This window comes from Arachis stenosperma, chromosome 6, assembly GCF_014773155.1.
Source record: "Arachis stenosperma cultivar V10309 chromosome 6, arast.V10309.gnm1.PFL2, whole genome shotgun sequence".
Taxonomy (NCBI): Eukaryota; Viridiplantae; Streptophyta; class Magnoliopsida; order Fabales; family Fabaceae; genus Arachis; species Arachis stenosperma.
Genome location: NC_080382.1, coordinates 9,544,508 through 9,563,338, shown reverse-complemented (window position 1 = coordinate 9,563,338; position 18,831 = coordinate 9,544,508). Strand labels below are relative to the sequence as shown.

At 37.7% G+C, this 18,831-nt stretch overlaps 1 protein-coding gene across 1 annotated transcript; it reads left to right on the top strand.

The window, feature by feature from the left end:
- The first annotated feature begins 2,272 nt into the window (after positions 1-2,272).
- On the top strand, positions 2,273-18,364 carry LOC130933621 (histidine kinase CKI1-like). The gene is made up of 7 exons (XM_057863244.1): positions 2,273-2,866; positions 14,524-14,646; positions 14,731-15,402; positions 15,565-15,913; positions 16,197-16,786; positions 16,969-18,048; positions 18,146-18,364. The coding sequence occupies exons 1-7, from the start codon at positions 2,273-2,275 to the stop codon at positions 18,362-18,364; spliced, it is 3,627 nt and encodes a 1,208-aa protein (XP_057719227.1).
- The last annotated feature ends 467 nt before the right edge of the window (positions 18,365-18,831 follow it).

Here is an 18,831-nt window from a genome sequence, read left to right as displayed (position 1 = left end):
CTAATCCTTCAGCTAATCTTCGTTAACGACATGTTGATTTAGTATATTAACTTGTTGTGATTTGAATTTCTTATCCAGATTTCATATGATCAACATTTATTAGAGTTCCAAAACTTTGATTGTTGCTCCCAAAGTCGCAAAATTTTTTAAATTGAATTTGTCATTATCATCTTTACAAGAATGTTCTAGAGCCAATCAAACATTTAGAAGATCTAGTAGGTCTTAGTCACATAAAATATAAATAAAGAGTCAAAATCTTAACAAATTAGCGTATAAAATCAATATATCATTTACAGAAATCAGCTTAAAAACTAACTTGAGTGACTATTATAAATTTTAAAAGCTAAATTAAATTAATTATTGTTACGGTGGGTAACCGGATACTTATAAGATGGATGGCTTTGGCTGGCCCAATCGTCCGCGGATGGTGGTTTCCGAGCTAGTTTGCACGCTGGAGCCTCCTTCCGACTTGTGTACGTGAGTGAATGGGGGGTGGTACCTGCAAAGACACTCCGATGCTTAAGTTAGCAAGGGTGTTAGCAGGTCTAGAGAGTATTGGACTTAGAGATACCTGAGGGGTGTCAGTGTATTTATAGTGGTGAGCCAATAACCACCGTTGGAGTAGTGCCGTATCTTTTGGGTGTTAACCGTCCCACTATCTTAGGGAGGTTAAGATATGGCTTGATGAAGCGGTTAGAGAGATTTTAGGGGCGGTTACTCATTTGAATGAGTGTTTATCTGCCAGCTAATCTCATGCCCGACTTCTTTTAGAGTAAGTCGTAGTTAACACCGACTTCTTAGTATGAAGGTCGGTGCTTAGCGAGGCTCAGTCCTTTGGGCTAGGCCTTTTATTTGGATCTGGACCTTTATCGTTGGGCCAGGGTATGAACAGTGCCTCTACTTGAGCCCAAGATCTTTATAAGACTTGGGTTCGAGTATTTTACTCGGGGTCGTAGTCGACTTGTTGGGGACCGATGTGATTTTCCGAAACCGACGTGACTTTTCCGTGTCTTTTTGGTTCTGACAGTTACGTCTAATCAAGCGTCGTGTCCGTTAGGGATGTGCGTAGGCTTTGGTAACGGTGCATTCTCATTAATGACTGCCCCGCTTTTACCATTATGCCCCTTAGCATGTTTATAAATACTTTCCCTCTCTTTCATTTTTTCGTTTCTGCAATTTTTCAAATTTCTTCTTTCTTTGTTCGTGCTTTGTTCTTGCGTTCGGAGACCTCTGCTTCTTCCAACCTTCGCTTTTGGATAAAGGTTAGTGTTTACTTTTATGACATGCTTTGTGATTGCATGCTTTTATTTTCTTTGGAGAGGGAGAAGTGACGTTGTAGGCTTTCGTATCCCCTTAGGGACTCTCGTTTTTGATTCTTTTTCCGTTTTCCTTTGTAGGTTTTCATCGCGTTTTTAGAAAAATGTCTTCTGTAGAAGCTCTTTCTCAATGGGTTGATGTCACAGTCCTAGGAGAGGAACCTTTGGTCGATGCTGAGTTTATTACTCATCTTCGTACTCACCACAGGATTTGTGTTTCTGAGGATGATGAGCCAAAGTATGAGTTGGTAGTCCCGGGTCCAGAAGACCGGGTTTGTTTTGGGAGGGCCAATGAGGCGGCCCCTCATTTTTTCTTTATGTATGAATGTATGATCACCCGTCTGGGTGTTTTTCTTCCTTTTTCGGATTTTGAGATGTCTGTTTTACACCACTGTCGAGTTGCCCCTACCCAACTTCACCCCAATTCTTGGAGTTTTCTGAAAATTTATCAATTTATTAGTCATGCTTTGGACTTCCCGACCTCTTTGAGGATTTTCTTTTTTCTTTTTCATATGACTAAGCCCTTTAGTGGGCTAAACAACAAGCAGCAATGGGTGTCCTTCCGAGCCATACAAGGTCGGAGAATTTTCACCCTTTTTGACGAGTCCTTCCATGACTTCAAAAATTATTTTTTCAAAGTGCAAGCTGTAGAGGGTCACCACCCCTTTTTTCTGGATGATAACTCTTCTCCTCGCTTTCCCTTATACTGGCTGGAGGCCTCCCCTTGTGAGAAATATGGTCTGGATGACCTGGATGAAGTAGAGGCTGCCATTGTGGGGTTCCTCCGAGAAGTGTGGGGGAGGGCCCCGTATTTGGATATTAAAAAGTTTCTCCAAGGGTCTCCGGCCTTTATCCAAGCACAGCTAGGTAGCTTTCTCTTGTTTGTTAGATTCCCGACTTGTTAACGGATCATTCCGACTTGTTTGATTCCTTAGCTATTGTTTTCTTTTTCAGAAATGGCAAAGACAAACGCTCAAGAATCTTTCCAGAGAGTCCAGGAGGCCAAAGCCAAGTCTCGCGCTCGGACTGGTGGTGCCAGGGTTATCTCTCCTCCTCCTCCTCCTCCTCGGAACATTGGTACTCTTTCCAAGCCCATGGTGATTTCTTCTTCAGCTCCCTCTCAGCCGCCCCTTGTCGTTCGACCTTCCCCCGATCCAAAGAAGCGCAAGACCTTACAGTCTGGCTCTTCTGGTGAGGTTAAGGCGGATGCTATTGTGTTCGTCCGAAAGAATATCTATCCTCATGCTCGTATAAGCATGGATGATATGTCCGTTCGGAGCCACCTTACCACTATGATCGAGGAGAGTCTCAAAGCGGCGGGGGTTTGTGGCAAACTCTTGGATATTTTCGAGAAGGCTCCTCTTAGCTCTTTAGGGATGACCTCGAGGGTCGAGGAGCTGGAAGGAAGGCTTCGTTCATACCAAGAGCATGAGGGAGAGTTGAAGAAGGAAATCGCCAAGCTGAGGAAGGAGAGAGATACCCTCCGGGAGAAAGGGACGGTTTTGCAGGCCCAATGCAACATGGAGATGGAGTTGAGGAAAACAGCGCAGGCCAGCTATCAAAGTTTATTCAATGATCTTGTGTCTGTGAAGAATGATCTGCTGAATTCTCGGAAGGCATATGATGAGTTGGAGGACTCTATTGCTGATGGCGCCGAGGAGTCTTGGAGGATTTTCCTGGAGCAAGTCAGAGTTATTGCTCCCGACTTGGATCTTTCTCCTTTACATCCTGACAAAGTTGTTATTGATGGTGCCATTGTGGATCCTCCTGCCCCCGTAATCGTTTCCGAGTCAGAATTGAAGACTCGGAGGCAGAGGATTATTGAGTCCCCTTCTCGGTCTAAAGACGCTCCGAGTTCTTCAGTAGATCCTTCTATCTCTTCCTGTCCCATGGATGCTTCTGGTGGCGCTCCTCCTGACTCCGGTGGTGGCGATCCGTCTACTTTTCTTCCTAAAAAATGATTTGTGGCTATTTGGGGGTCCGGCCTGTGGGCCCCTCGTTTTTAAACTCTTTATTTATTTATTTTTGGTGGTGTTGGTTGAACAATTTCCTCTGGCCTTTCCAGGCCGTAAACAAAATATTAAAAAATACCCTTTTTGATAAGGGTTTTTAAGTTGACAAAATGGATACCCTTTTTTGGATAAGGGTTTAGATTACCTTATGCGTGTATGCTTTTTTGATTTTCTGAATCCCCCTTGATCTTTTCTTGAAAACCTTTCCTTTTGGCTTGCTTGTTTTTCTGAGCTTTTTGTTTAAGGACTTTTGGGACAGCCTTTAAACTTTTTCCTAGGTTTTTCAACCTCTTTTTGTTATCCCCTATACTCAACTTTGTTTTAGCGAGTTCTTATGACTTAAGTTATTTTTGCGATGCGTTTTTCTTCTACTCGGTCCTTCGCTCCGATTTACGGGTCGAAGTATTTCCGAGCTTTCCTACTCGGGTTCTCATCTCAGCTTATAAGTCGGATTGTTCCCGAGTTTTTTACGATCAACTCATATAACCTCTTTACACCGACTTGTACCTCGTCTTTTTATCCTGACGACCATCTAGGTCGGTTCATGTGATTTTCACGTTTTGTCGAGCTTAAGTCGGCGCGTTTTGTAGAAGACTTAGAAAATAAAAAGGATTTTATAAGAGATATTGTAGATGAAAAAGATCTTTATTAATTGGGGAGGTACCTTCTTGCTACTAAGGGTTTTAATAGCCTATTTTCCCTTAGCCTCTACTATGATGCCTCGTTAAAAACCCTTCTCCAGAAAAAACCCTTTTGGGAAAAAATCATGAAGTTGGGAAAATAGTACATCAGGGAGTAGAGTTCGCTTTTAACTGTAGTACCTTTTCATATTACAAGCATGCCACGACCTTGGGAGCTCAGTGCCGTTCAGGTCGGTTACTTTATAATAACCTTTTTCCTAAAACGTCATTGACTTTGTACGGTCCCTTCCAATTCGCGGCGAGCTTTCCTTCTCCTGATTTGTTGACTCCAATGTCGTTTCTGATTAAGACCAAATCATCTGGGGCAAATGTTCTTCGAATGACTTTTTTGTTGTACCTTGCAGTCATCCTTTGCTTTAACGCTGTTTCTCTTATCTGGGCATTTTCTCGGACTTCGGGGAGCAGGTCGAGCTCCTCTTTGTGCCCCTGTATGTTTCCGATCTCGTCATGGAGAATTACCCTTGGGCTTTGCTCATTGATTTCTATTGGTATCATTGCCTCTATACCATAGACTAGTCGGAAGGGTGTTTTTCCAGTGGCGGATTGGGGTGTTGTCCTGTAAGCCCATAGCACTTGAGGGAGCTCTTCAGCCCAAGCTCCTTTTGCTTCTTGCAATCTCTTCTTTAACCCTGCCAGTATGACTTTGTTGGCTGCCTCGGCTTGCCCATTGGCTTGTGGGTGCTCCATCGAGGTGAACTGATGTTTGATTTTCATACTGGCTATTAAGCTTCTGAAGGTGGCATCGGTGAATTGGGTTCCATTATCCGTAGTGATGGAATAAGGTATCCCATATCTTGTGATGATATTTTTGTAGAGGAACCTCCGACTTCTTTGAGCGGTGATGGTGGCCAATGGTTCTGCTTCTATCCACTTTGTGAAATAATCTATTCCCACGATCAGGTATTTGACTTGTCCTGGCGCTTGGGGAAAAGGACCTAACAAATCCATTCCCCATTTTGCAAAAGGCCATGGAGAAGTGATACTGATAAGCTCTTCTGGTGGAGCCACGTGGAAATTTGCATGCATCTGACATGGTTGACATTTTTTCACAAATTCTGTGGCATCTTTCTGCAAGGTCGGCCAATAGAATCCAGCTCGGATTATTTTCCTGGCTAGTGACCTCGCTCCGAGATGGTTTCCGCACTATGTACTTCCTCCAATACCTCGGTGGTTCTTGAGGTCGGTACACACTTTAACAATGGTGTTGATATTCCCCTTCTGTAGAGGATATTTCTCACCAAGATGTAGTGTTGTGCTTCTCTTCGGATCTTTTTAGCTTCTTTCTCCTCTTTAGGGAGGATGTCGAATTTCATGTATTCAACTAAGGGGTTCATCCATCCGAGGTTTAAACCGACTACCTCAAGTACTTCTTGTTTGTCTTCTATTTTTACTACTGAGGGTTCCTGGAGGGTTTCTTGGATCAGGCTTCTGTTGTTCCCTCCTGGTTTGGTACTTGCTAACTTGGATAGGGTGTCTGCTCTGCTGTTTAGATCCCGAGTTATGTGTTTGACCACGGTTTCTGCAAAGCGCCCAAGGTACTCCAAAGTTTTTTCCAAGTACCTCTTCATATTTGGGTCCTTTGCCTGATACTCTCCACTTATCTGGGAGGTCACCACTTGTGAGTCGCTGTATATCATCACCTTTGTAGCACCGACTTCCTCTGCTAGTTTTAGTCCAGCAATCAAGGCCTCATATTCTGCCTGATTATTTGAAGCCGGAAATTCAAATTTTAAGGAAACCTCTATCTGGGTTCCTCTTTCATCCGCCAATATTATGCCTGCGCCGCTTCCCGTTTTGTTGGAGGATCCATCTACATAGAGTTCCCATGTAGTTGGTTTTTCCTCCTGATCCCCTGCGTATTCTGCAACGAAGTCGGCGAGGCATTGAGCTTTGATCGCTGTCCGAGTTTCATATCTTAAGTCGAACTCGGAGATCTCTATTGCCCATTGAACCATTCTCCCTGCAACATCCGTCTTTTGGAGGATTCGCTTCATGGGTTGGTTCGTGCGGACTCTTATTGTGTGAGCTTGAAAGTAAGGCCGTAGCCTTCGTGAGGCTACTACTAAGGAGTAGGCAAACTTTTCTAGTTTATGGTACCTTAGTTCAAGGCCTTGTAGAACTTTACTGATGAAGTAGACTGGATGTTGTCCGACCTCGTCTTCTTTTATCAGGGCTGATGAGACAGCCTTGTTCGCTACGGATAAGTACAGGACGAGGTCTTTCCCAGGTACTGGTCAGGTTAGAATAGGAGGTTGGCTTAAAAACTTTTTGAAGTCCTGGAATGCCTCCTCGCATTCAGGAGTCCATTCAAACTGGCATCCCTTTCTTAATAAGGAAAATAGTGGAAGGGATTTCAGTGCCGATCCTGCCAAAAATCTGGAGAGGGCTGCAAGTCGGCCGTTTAGCTGCTGGACTTCTCTCAAACAAGTCGGACTTTTCATTTCTAGGATGGCTCTACACTTGTCGGGATTGGCTTCGATCCCTCTTTGTGTTAGCATAAACCCTAGAAATTTCCCTGCTTCCACTGCGAAGGCGCACTTTGCGGGATTTAGTCTCATCCCGTGCAGCCTTATGGTGTCAAAGACTTGAGAGAGGTCTGACAAGAGGTCGACTTCCTTCTTGGTCTTTACCAGCATATCATCGACGTATACTTCCATTAGACTCCCCAGATGAGGGAAAAACACTTTATTCATCAACCTTTGATATGTGGCCCCTGCATTCTTTAATCCGAATGGCATGATCACGTAGCAGAAATTAGCTCTGGGTGTGATGAATGATGTTTTCTCTTGGTCTGGCTCATGCATTGGGATTTGATTATATCCCGAGTAGGCGTCCATAAATGATAAGTATTGGTACCCCGAGCTAGAGTCTACTAGGGTATCAATACTTGGCAGGGGATAAGGGTCCTTGGGACATGCCTTATTTAAATCGGTGTAATCGACACACATTCTCCATTTGCCATTCTGTTTTTTGACTAGCACTACATTGGCTAGCCATGTTGGGTACTTGACTTCTCTGATGAAGCCAGCTTCCAGGAGTGCCTGTACTTGTTCTTCTACTATTAGGGCTCGTTCTGGGCCGAGCTTGCGTCTTCTTTGTTGTACAGGTCGGGACCCTGGATAAACCGAGAGCTTGTGGGACATGAGCTCGGGGTCAATCCCAGGCATGTCAGAGGCCTTCCAGGCGAAGAGGTCGGAATTATCTCTTAGGAGCCTAACCAACCCTTGTTTTAGAGTTTCCCCTAGGTTGGCTCCTATATGAGTGTTTTTCCCTTCCTCTTTACCAACCTGTATCTCCTCAGTTTTTCCTCCCGGTTGTGGTCGCAGCTCTTCTCTGGCCCTTGCGCTACCGAGCTCTATTGTGTTAACCTCTCTGCCCTTTCCTCTCAGATTTAGACTTTCATTGTAGCATTTCCTCGCCAATTTTTGGTCTCCCCTTACCGTCGCTATTCCTGCTGAGGTCGGGAATTTCATGCAAAGGTGGGGAGTGGATACCACTGCTCCGAGCCGATTAAAGGTAGCTCTGCCGATTAGAGCATTATATGCTGACCCCACATCAATGACTATGAAGTCTATACTCAGAGTCTTTGATTTTTCCCCTTTTCCAAAGGGGTGTGAAGGGGCAAAAATCCTAGTGGTCTTATTGGCGTGTCCCCTAATCCATATAGGGTGTCGGGGTAGGCTCTTAATTCTTTCTCATCTAACCCTAGCTTGTCGAAAGCGGGTTTAAAAAGGATGTCCACTGAGCTTCCTTGGTCTACTAGGGTTCTGTGGAGATGGGCATTTGCTAGGATCATGGTTATCACTACTGGATCATCATGTCAAGGGATTATTCCTTGCCCATCTTCTTTTGTGAATGAAATGGTGGGGAGGTCGGATGACTCTTCCCCGACCTGATAGACTCTTTTGAGATGTCTTTTGCGAGAGGATTTGGTAAGTCCCCCTCCTGCGAACCCTCCTGAGATCATATGGATATGTCTCTCTGGTGTCTGCGGTGGTGGGTCTCTTCTATCCATGTCGTCTCGCTTTCTCTTTCCATGACCGTCCGACCTTTCTATGAGATATCTATCAAGCCGACCTTCTCTAACCAGCTTTTCTATCACATTTTTAAGGTCGTAGCAGTCGTTTGTGGAGTGACCATATATTTTATGGTACTCGCAATAATCGCTGCGGCTTCCCCCTTTTTTATTTTTAATGGGTCTAGGGGGTGGCAATCTCTCAGTGTTACAAATCTTTCTGTATACATCCACTATAGAAACTTTCAGAGGAGTATAAGAGTGATATTTTCTTGGCCTTTCGAGACCGAGTTCTTCCTTTTTCTTGGTTTCCCTTTCCCTCTCTTTTGTTGAGGGAGGGGGCCCAGGTCGCCAACTCAGGTCTCTTAGTTTGGCGTTTTCCTCCATATTGATGTACTTCTCAACTCTTTTATGTACATCACTTAGAGAAACGGGATGTCTTTTAGATATGGATTGCGAGAAAGGACCTTCTCTGAGTCCATTGACTAATCCCATTATGACTGCCTCTGTGGGCATGTCTTGAATCTCCAAACATGCTTTGTTGAACCTTTCCATATAGGCTCGTAAAGATTCTCCGATCTCCTGTTTTATTCCCAGGAGGCTCGGTGCATGTTTTACTTTGTCTTTCTGGATTGAGAACCTCATCAAAAACTTTCTTGAGAGGTCTTCAAAACTAGTAACCGACCTCGGGGGGAGGCTATCGAACCACTTCATCGCTGCTTTCGATAGAGTGGTCGGGAAGGCTTTGCATCGCGTGGCGTCGGAAGCATCAGCTAGGTACATCTGACTTTTGAAGTTGCTCAGGTGATGCTTTGGATCCGTGGTTCCGTCATAGAGGTCCATATCAGGGCTTTTGAAGTTACTCGGAACTTTAGCCCTCATTATGTCCTCGCTGAAGGGATCCTCCCCACCTAAGGGTGGCTCTTCTTGTTCGTCACGGGAGTTGCGACTTTTGAGGGAGGATTCCAACTTTAAGAGTTTTCTTTCTAACTCTTTTCGTCGTTCCATCTCCTCTTTTAGGCTCTTTTCAGTTTCCTTTTGCCGCTCTCGCTCCTGCTCTAACTGCTCCAGGCGGCTGTGGACTAATCCCATGAGTTCAGTTACATGGGGTGGTCCTTCTTTTTCTGACTCGCGCCCTTCTGAGGAGTTTACCTTTGGGTTTTTTTACTCCGGAGGTGCCTTCCCTGTGTTGATTATCGATTTCCTGGTGGAGGGTGAAGTCCACATCGTTGTTGCCTGTGTCCAGATTCTCTTGCTCAGAATCTGTCTCCACATGGCCTTCTTCGTGGGATCTGTCTGCCATCGATGGATGATCTTTCGGGTCCCCGGCAACGGCGCCAATGTTACGGTGGGTAACCAGAGATTAATAAGATGGATGGCTTTGGCTGGCCCAATCGTCCGCGGATGGTGGTTTCCGAGCTAGTTTGCACGCACGCTGGAGCCTCCTTCCGACTTGTGTACGTGAGTGAATGGGGGGTGGTACCTGCAAAGACACTCCGATGCTTAAGTTAGCAAGGGTGTTAGCAGATCTAGAGAGTATTGGGCTTAGAGATACCTGAGGGGTGTCAGTGTATTTATAGTGGTGAGCCAATAACCACCGTTGGAGTAGTGCCGTATCTTTTGGGTGTTAACCGTCCCACTATCTTAGGGAGGTTAAGATATGGCTTGATGAAGCGGTTAGAGAGATTTTAGGGGCGGTTACTCATTTGAATGAGTGTTTATCTGCCAGCTAATCTCATGCCCGACTTCTTTTAGAGTAAGTCGTAGTTAACACCGACTTCTTAGTATGAAGGTCGGTGCTTAACGAGGCTCAGTCCTTTGGGCTAGGCCTTTTATTTGGACCTGGGCCTTTATCGTTGGGCCAGGATTTGAACAATTATAATTTTAAAAATTAATTTAAATCCAATCTTAAATTTCAAAAGTCAAATTAAATATTAACTCCTAAAAAAAGTGTTATGGTCTAATTCCTCAACTTAGCCTAGGACTATTACTAGCCCAAAAATCGTGTTTTTTAAATGCTAGTTCATAAGAAGTAATATCTGATACATATCACAATTAGATTAGTAATAAATCTAGAGAGATTTCATTCGAATTTTATTAAGATCTTTCATTCACTCAACCACTATAAATACACATTCAGAATATATTATCAAACTCTAATCCTTATATTTCTCATAATTTCTTGTAGGTAAGCTACCATCAATTCTTGGAACGAAGATTCGAAAATTTGCCACCCTCTTCCTTAGAATTCTCTCAACTTAAAATTCAGGCAAGTTCTACTCCAAAAAAAAAAAAAATCAAAAAAAAAGTTTATCTCCTTTTAATAACTATATATATTTGTCATTTCAGCAATTTTTTTTTAACATTCACAATATTCTAACATGAAACCTTGTATAAGAGAAAACATGCATGTATAACTAACACATGCTCTAAATTAATCTCATTTTAAAAAAGTTATATATCTAATAATATCAATTTAATAGAATAAATTGTTATTTTTGCCTCTAAAAAAATTTAATTTTTGATAAATATATAATTTTTTCATAAGTGAAAAAACTGCATGTACAACTTAAACTAATCCCTTAGTTGTCATATACATGCTCTAAATAATCTCAAAAAAAGTTATAGGAATATTTCATTATATCAATCAATTAGAACAAACAATCATTTTAGTCAGGGGTATTTAATTATTTATGGCCGAATGAAATCGAATTTGTCCTGACCCATACACTGAATTTATTTTTTAGACCTTAACCCGGCCTTAAATCCGATAAAACCTAAATATTTTTGGGCCATAAGTATATCGAGTCTAAACCCAGTAAAAACCGAATCTTTAAAATTTTAACAATAATTTATAAAAAAAATTATTTATAAAAAAATTTATTTATGATATACTTATTTATAAAAAAAAACTTGTTACCAAAAAATTGATATCCATATTTGAATTTGAATTTGTTTATAAATTCTAATTTGATACTTCTTTGATCTATTTTCTAATTCAACAAGCATGATTAAAAATAAAACAATAAGCTTATAATTAATATAACATAATACTAAAATTAATTTAAAACATATATTCATTTTTTAGTTCCTTTAAAACACACATGAGTGAGGTGAAGTCGGATTTGTCTTGACTCGAATTCGACCCAAAATAATAATTTAGTCTATTTTTAAAACCTTTATCCAACCCTAAACCCAATAAAATTATACTAAATTAATTTCTAAAATATTCTAGACCGAACTGAATTTCGGGGCAAGCCGGGCCATATGCCCCCTTAGTTTTAGTATTCTGAGTGGCTGCACCTTGGACACACCCTTGGGTAGTTATGCATTTTGATTTGATCAGCTCTTCTTAAGGGGGCGTTTCTTTGTTTCTTTGTTTTGTTTGTTCATTATTTCCAGTAAAAAGAAAAACGTTTTAGTATTAAAAAAAAAGTGCTAAGTAAACAATGATTTTTTTGAACAAGATGAACAACCACCAATCAAATAAAAATATACTACATTTTTAAATTATATACCTAAATCTTAATATTAAAATAGTCATCCGTACACTAGTAAAATGAACATTCGATATATTTATTCTTCACATTGTTTAGTATTTTTATTGTTTATCTATACTTTTCCTTAAAAAAATTAATTTAGAGGAAAATTTTTATTTGTATACTATTTTTTTAATTTTTTTATTTATTATTCTTTTTCATTGTAGACATAATTTAGATAGAATTTAATAGCATCATTTGATTTATGTAATTGGCTCCACTTAATTATATAAAGTTTTGTTGTTAGTTTTTTTTTTATTGTTATCTTTTACCCTTCACTAAAAAAAATTGTCATAAAGGATTGACTTAAAAAATTAAAATCATCACATTTAAAAGATAAAAAGATCTAATTTTTTTAATAGGCTTGTAAAAAATTTTGAATATTTCTTCCTATATTTAGTTTATTACTTTATTTTGTCAAATTGAGATCATTATTAAAGAATCAAAATATTAGTTATTTTTAAAAGCTATTTTGTCAAAAATTAAATATTTTAAATAATAATATAACAATTTATTCCAATCCAATAGTAGAAATATTTTTATGTAAAAATAAAAATCATATCTTAATATAAAAGCTATAAATTGGAAAAATATCATATTCTTCCTAATGATCAAGTTTTTGTCTGAATCTAAGATATTAGTTAAAAGCTAAATTCACAATGTGATGGTTTTAGAGGTAAAAAAAAAAAAAGAGAAAAACACAAAATAGCCCCTAATAATTACCTCAAAAGATAACGAAGTTTTTGACAAAAAAAATATCAATCCAGCTCCTGAGATTTATTTTTATAGGACTGATTAGCTCCTGTGCCAAAAAAAGTTAATGTTATTTTTTTTGCACAAAAATTAATCAGTCTAAAAAAAATCAAAAACCGGATATTTTTTTATAAGGATCTCGTTGTCCTTTTGAGATAATTGTCAGAAATTAAATGGGGTATTCACTCAAAAAGAAAACAAGAAAGGTTAATACCAATGGCTTAAATATTAATGTTGAACTAACTTGAGTAATGAAGCTGCATGTGATATAAGCTTCTACTTAAATTCTAAACAGTTGTAAAAGAAGAGGAAAACATATTGAAGGGAAAAAAAATTCTCCTTTTTGCAGAGAGATCAGAGGAAGCTCACTCAGTCACTCATGAGCATAAAATAACCGAGTAATTGAAAGGTGAATAGCTTAGTAAGAAGGAAACATGTCAATAAAAAAATTATATATGTATTACTTACTCTTTTATATAATTTTATTAGTTTTATATGTTAAGCATTTTGTGGTAGATTTTTTTTGTTATCAATTTCTTTTTTAAGTGTCGGCTCATCTTTAAAGTTTAAATACTTTTTACCAAGTAAAAAATATTGCACTCTTTATTAATTAAATAAATCTTAATTATCAATTTATTATATTTTATATGATGACTCAAATTTAAAATGTGATATAAAAAAAGCAATACACTCCTTATTTTATGTGGAGCGCATTAGTATATATCTTAAGTTTGATATTTATTTGAGTAAAGTATGGTGTTTGTTCTCAACGTTTGGGATAAATCTCAAAGTTATTTCTAAGTTCTAACGTTTCAATCGTCCTATTTAAGTCTCTAAAGTTTCAAACTTGGCTCAATGTTATCATATCGTTAGGAATCTGCTAACAGAATTGACGGACGGACAAAATTGAGACGATTTTGAAACATTAGGGATTTAAATAGAATGAAAACATTGGGGACAAAAACGATACGTAGAAATAAATTTTAATTTTATTCTTCAATAATATCAATTTTTTAATGTATATAATATTCAATTATTTTGTAATCACATCTAAGTAAATTACACTTAATCACACTACTTTCATTCTAAATAAAGTTTTTTATATTAACTTATAATTTTAAGTGTAAAATTATAAAAGAAAATGAATTTATTTAGAATGAAAATAATGTGATTAAGTGTAATTTACGTAGATATTATTAAAAAATAATTGAATACTATCTATAGTAAAAAATTGTTATTATTGAAGGATAAAACTAAAATTTATTTCTATGTATCGTTTTTGTCCCTAACGTTTTTGTCCTATTTGAGTCCCTAAGTTTCAAAATCGTCTCAATTTTGTTCTACCGTTAATTCTATTAACGGATCCCTAACGGCTGTACAACATTGAGTCAATTTTGAAACGTTAGAGACTTAAATAGAATAATCGAAACGTTAGAAATAACTTTGGGACCCAAATATTGGGGACAAAAATGATATTTTACTCTATTTATTTTTAATCTAATTGAGGACCTTATAATATTTTATAGAATTTCATTTCTATAGCCGTTGTTTCATTTCTATGGAACTTAACTTATCCAACTACCTTATTAATTTATTTTAGGTGATATGGGTATTGTTTAAGAACTTAACAACTTAAATTATACTATTAGAACATTAAATCAATTATTTCAGTTAGCTAATTGTCATAACATCTGGTCCCCACATAAAATATTTCCTAAAATCAATCAATCAATCATATCATATCAAATAAAGAAACAAAATAAAAAAGATCTTCTCCTATATTTTTGTAGGAAAATTTTCAGAAAACATCTATCCTGCATTATAATTATTTATATATATATATATATATATATATATATATATATATATATATATACAGGTGAGTGAGTTGATGAAGTTTGTAATTCACAGAACAAAGATACACATTGTTCCTCATCACATGACCAATGAAGCCGTTCTTGTCGATGCCGTTAAGGCCTTGTTCATTTTTTCTCATACTGGTACTTTACTACCATTAATAATTTTTTGTTAATTATTTACCATTTAATAATATACTTATATATGTTTTTTTTGTGACAGACATACTTTATTCTACTTGTGTCGTTGATACTATGCTCATATGTATTGTTCACACGCTTGGAGTATCATGTGAATTTAAATTCACATAAAGTTCTCTTTCAATTCCAGTCAGAAATTGAGGCATTGACAACACTCATACAACCCATGAATTATTCCTCCAAGAATTTAGCAAGATTTATAAATTCATCTCTCAATGCTACCAACATCTCATTCTCTGACATTAAAACCAAGGTTAATTTAATGTTAATCAGTACAAATATTATTGTTTCAACATTTTAATCTAACCTTGTTTGTTTTATTTATTTTCTGGTGTAGGTTGCTCCATTATTATTTGAATCATTTGAGACGGTTCCTCAATTAGCCCAAATCTCATACATAGGAATGGAAGGTTACTTTTTTTCATTCTACAATGGTGATCATGGTCAACCTCTCGCAATATACTCAAATCGTTCAACATCTTCTTCCATTATTTCTAAGCATTATTATGTTCAGCCGGTGAATCCTGAAAATGGAAAATTATATGGGAATGCAACAATATTTGATTCCTATGTTAATACAACTTGGGTTGGGGAAGCACTACATGGTTCAAATGATGGATTTGTCACATTGGGAAAAAAGCTTAGCAATGATCAAGAATTCTTGTTCATTAGTTCATCAAGAATCACAAAAACAGGTTCAGTGATCTCCCTTGGAGTTCAAGCAACAAAAATAACTGGTTTTTTCTTTAGTGTTATTAGTCATCACCAAGGTGCCATGTTGTATCTAGCTACAAAAGATGGACAAGTGCTTCAAGAAGGGATCAAGAATACTCATATGATTGTTTCTAAGAACGACACAGTTTCGGTTCAATATGTGAATAATCACACTAGTTATTATCAGGGTTCAGTTACATGCAAAAATGATGAAGTTGTTGCTTCTACTTTGAAGATTCAGGGTGTTGAGTATTTAACGCACTGCTCCTCAATTCAGATAATGGGAATCAAATTGGTACAACTTCTTAATCTTTTTATTTATCATCTTTTATAACAAACAAAAAACAATTATATTTTTTTATTGATTATCTTTGAACCTGTTTATCGTTACTTGGAGCACAAGTTTCCTATATTCTTTAGTTTCTTGTTTGATTATTTACATATAATATGTGTTCAGGTGTATGTTGTGGGAGTGCCGAAAAATGGAGCAATGATCAGTTTCATAAAGGAATTTAAGAGATATGAGTTGATGGTACTGAGTGCCATGGTGATTATGTCCTTAATTGGCACAATTAGCATTGTAATTATGAAAAAGGCACTAAAGAAGCAAAAAGAAGCAACGGAGGAAGCTGAGAGAAAGAGTAAGAATAAGAGCATTGCTTTTGCGACAGCATGCCATGATGTTCGTGCTTCCCTCGCAGCCCTGACTGGTTTGATAGAGTTGTCATCTTCGCAACTTGTCCCTTCTTCATCAGAATTAAACTCCAATCTCAAACAAATGGACTCTTATACCAAAGATTTACTAGGTAACATTGCCTAATGATTCCTCTTAATTACCCTTATTGCAAGTACTTGATTCATTTGTAAAAAGATTTTGCTCATGAAAGATGCAACTCATTTCAATATTAAAATCACTTCCTAAACTTTTTGACCTTGCAAATCTATATCAATAAAATCTGATGAAATTATTTCTTGTTTCTTAGAGTAGCATCTATATTTTATATGTAGATATAACAGTTTCACAAAGACATATTTACCATCCATGTGTAATGGTATATTAACTTGATTAACATTAAATACAATGAATAGGAATGCTGAATTCCATATTGGATGCAAGCAAGATTGAAGCAGGGGAAATGCAACTTGAAGAAGAAGAATTTGATGTGTTCCAATTCCTAGAGGAGGTAGTTGATTCTTACCATAATGTGGCTATGAAGAAAGGAGTAGATATTGTATTGGAACCTTTCAATGACTCAGTTCACAGATATTCACACACAAAAGGTGACAGAGTTAAACTCAAGAGAGTCTTATGCAACTTATTAGACAATGCTGTTAAATTCACTGATGAAGGACACATAGCAGTTAGGGTAAGGGCACAGAAACCTGCATTGCAAAACTCAATGTCCATGATGAGGGTTACTAACCAAAATAGACCTTGGTCATGCTTATTCATCAAAAGAAAAAATAATGAACGACGGAATGATGATGACATAGAAGCTGCTAATTCAACCCAACCAGATCCTAGTAATACCATGGATTTCATATTTGAAGTTGAAGATACTGGCAAAGGAATTCCCAAAGACAAGCATGAGTCTGTGTTTGAGAATTATGTCCAAGTCAAAGAAACTGCTATTGACCATGGTGGAACTGGCTTGGGACTTGGCAGTGTGAGATCTTTGGTATGTAACCATTTTGCAGCTTTCTATAGTCACACACGTATTTTGATATAAATTATGTTTAGGTACATTGATTTTTTGATGTAACAATTTTGTCAATGTGAGTATTAGACAGTTATTCTTGGAGGGAGGGAAGAGCTCTTAAGGAAATAATTCTAACATGTTTTTTTTTTCTCCCTATCTAGGTTCGATTGATGCATGGAGATATTAGAATTGTGGAGAAGGATAATGGTGGAAAAGGAACATGTTTCAGGTTCAATGTGCACCTCACTGTATGTGAGAAAAGAACAGATGATATCACAAGAGAAAGTGAATCTAAACCAGTTGACAGAACTCAATCACACAGGTCAACCATTCATGCTACTAGTTCTGGTTCAAGCATGTGTTCCTTGAGTCCCAAGTTACCTATTTTCGGCCCTAGCACTTTTCGGCATGAGGGATCTCGAGTTGTTCTCTTGATTCAAGGAGAAGAGCGCCGAAGAGCAACACAAAGGTTCATAGAGAGAAAAGGGATCAAAGTTAAGGTTGTTAAGCAGTGGACTAATCTGTCTCATACCCTCAATAAGATAAAAAAGAAGGGTCTGAATAGCTTAAGTTCAGGTTCTAGTTCTAGTTCTGCAACACATGGTTCTACTAATGCCCCTTTGAGTGCTTCCATGGATGAAATTGAATCTACCCAAGGATTCGTCCTGATTGTGATTGATGCAAAAGCAGGACCATTTCAAGAACTATGCAGGGTGGTCTCTGAATTCAAGAGAGGCATTTGTATTTCTTGTAGAGTTGTTTGGTTAGAGAATCCAATTTCTCCTAATCTTGATTTCAATAGCCTAAATGAGGATGATTATGATCCCAATGACATTGTTCTTCATAAACCATTACATGGTACCTCTTTGTTCCAAGTTTTAAGTCTTCTTCCAGAGTATGGTGATGGATCAATTCAAAGAGCTGAACTAGAAAAGTGCGGCACTTCAAGGTCAAGGAGTGGGAAGGAACCACAACAATCCATTGGAGATCAATCTCATGATCAAGGAGGAACAAAAGAGTGTGAAGTTCCAAGAAGCAGTGACAAGCCCTTGAGTGGTAAGAGAATCATGGTGGTTGAAGACAATAACACGATCCGCAAGATAGCTTCTGCTTCTTTGGAACAGCTTGGTGCTTCTGTTGAGAAATGTGAGAATGGTGAACAAGCTGTGGAGCTAGTTAAAGAGGGTCTAACTAGAGATTTTCCAAATCTTCCATATGATTACATTTTTATGGACTGCCAGGTAATTAATTATAGTCACTGCCAAGTTTTCTATTGTATTACTGGATATCATATGGGTGCAATGAAGCTGATTAGTGTTATTGTTTGTGATTGAACAGATGCCAGTGATGAATGGATATGAAGCAACAAGGCTAATAAGAGAGATAGAGAAGGAGTATAATATTCACATTCCTATATTTGCATTAACTGCTAATACTCAGGAAGAGGCAAACCCATTAGAAGCTGGAATGGACCATCACTTAGTCAAACCCATTGACAAAAAGGGTTTGCTTGAAGCCATCACAAAAGTACACGATAGAGTTGCCATTAGAGAGTGAAATTTATGTATTTCTTGGTAGTTCCGTAGGTATATATTTTGGGGTATATAGTATATTTTTTAGGTAGGATTTACTAGCTAACCTTGTTGAAGTGCATATTTTATTTGTAGAAGCTCAAACTTCACTAGTTTCTTTTTCAATAGTCAACACTGAAACTTGGATTCTTTCTCCATATTTTGTTATGTAAAATTTGCACAACTCCTTTATAAAATGTTCTAGCTTTTCAAACATACTAGAGTGAGACCACGCAACGTGCAAAGAGGTAGATTATTTATATTATATAGTATATTTTAATAAATGTTATATTAAAAATATTTTACAGAATATATCATTTTAATATTTTGAATTTATTTATTTTTAAAAAAGACATGAGTTATGTATATTAAAGTTGTACAAAACTGCATCTTATTTTTTTTCATTTTTTAATTTTTGATTTGTATTAATTGTTACACTTTGTCTTTTCATAC

Excerpts from the sequence above, each read along its gene's own strand:
- LOC130933621 (XM_057863244.1), top strand. The coding sequence starts at position 2,273 with ATGGCAAAGACAAACGCTCAAGAATCTTTCCAGAGAGTCCAGGAGGCC. Across the intron at positions 15,914-16,196 it reads TTATACCAAAGATTTACTAG|GAATGCTGAATTCCATATTG; the intron begins GTAACATTGCCT and ends TACAATGAATAG. Across the intron at positions 18,049-18,145 it reads ACATTTTTATGGACTGCCAG|ATGCCAGTGATGAATGGATA; the intron begins GTAATTAATTAT and ends GTGATTGAACAG.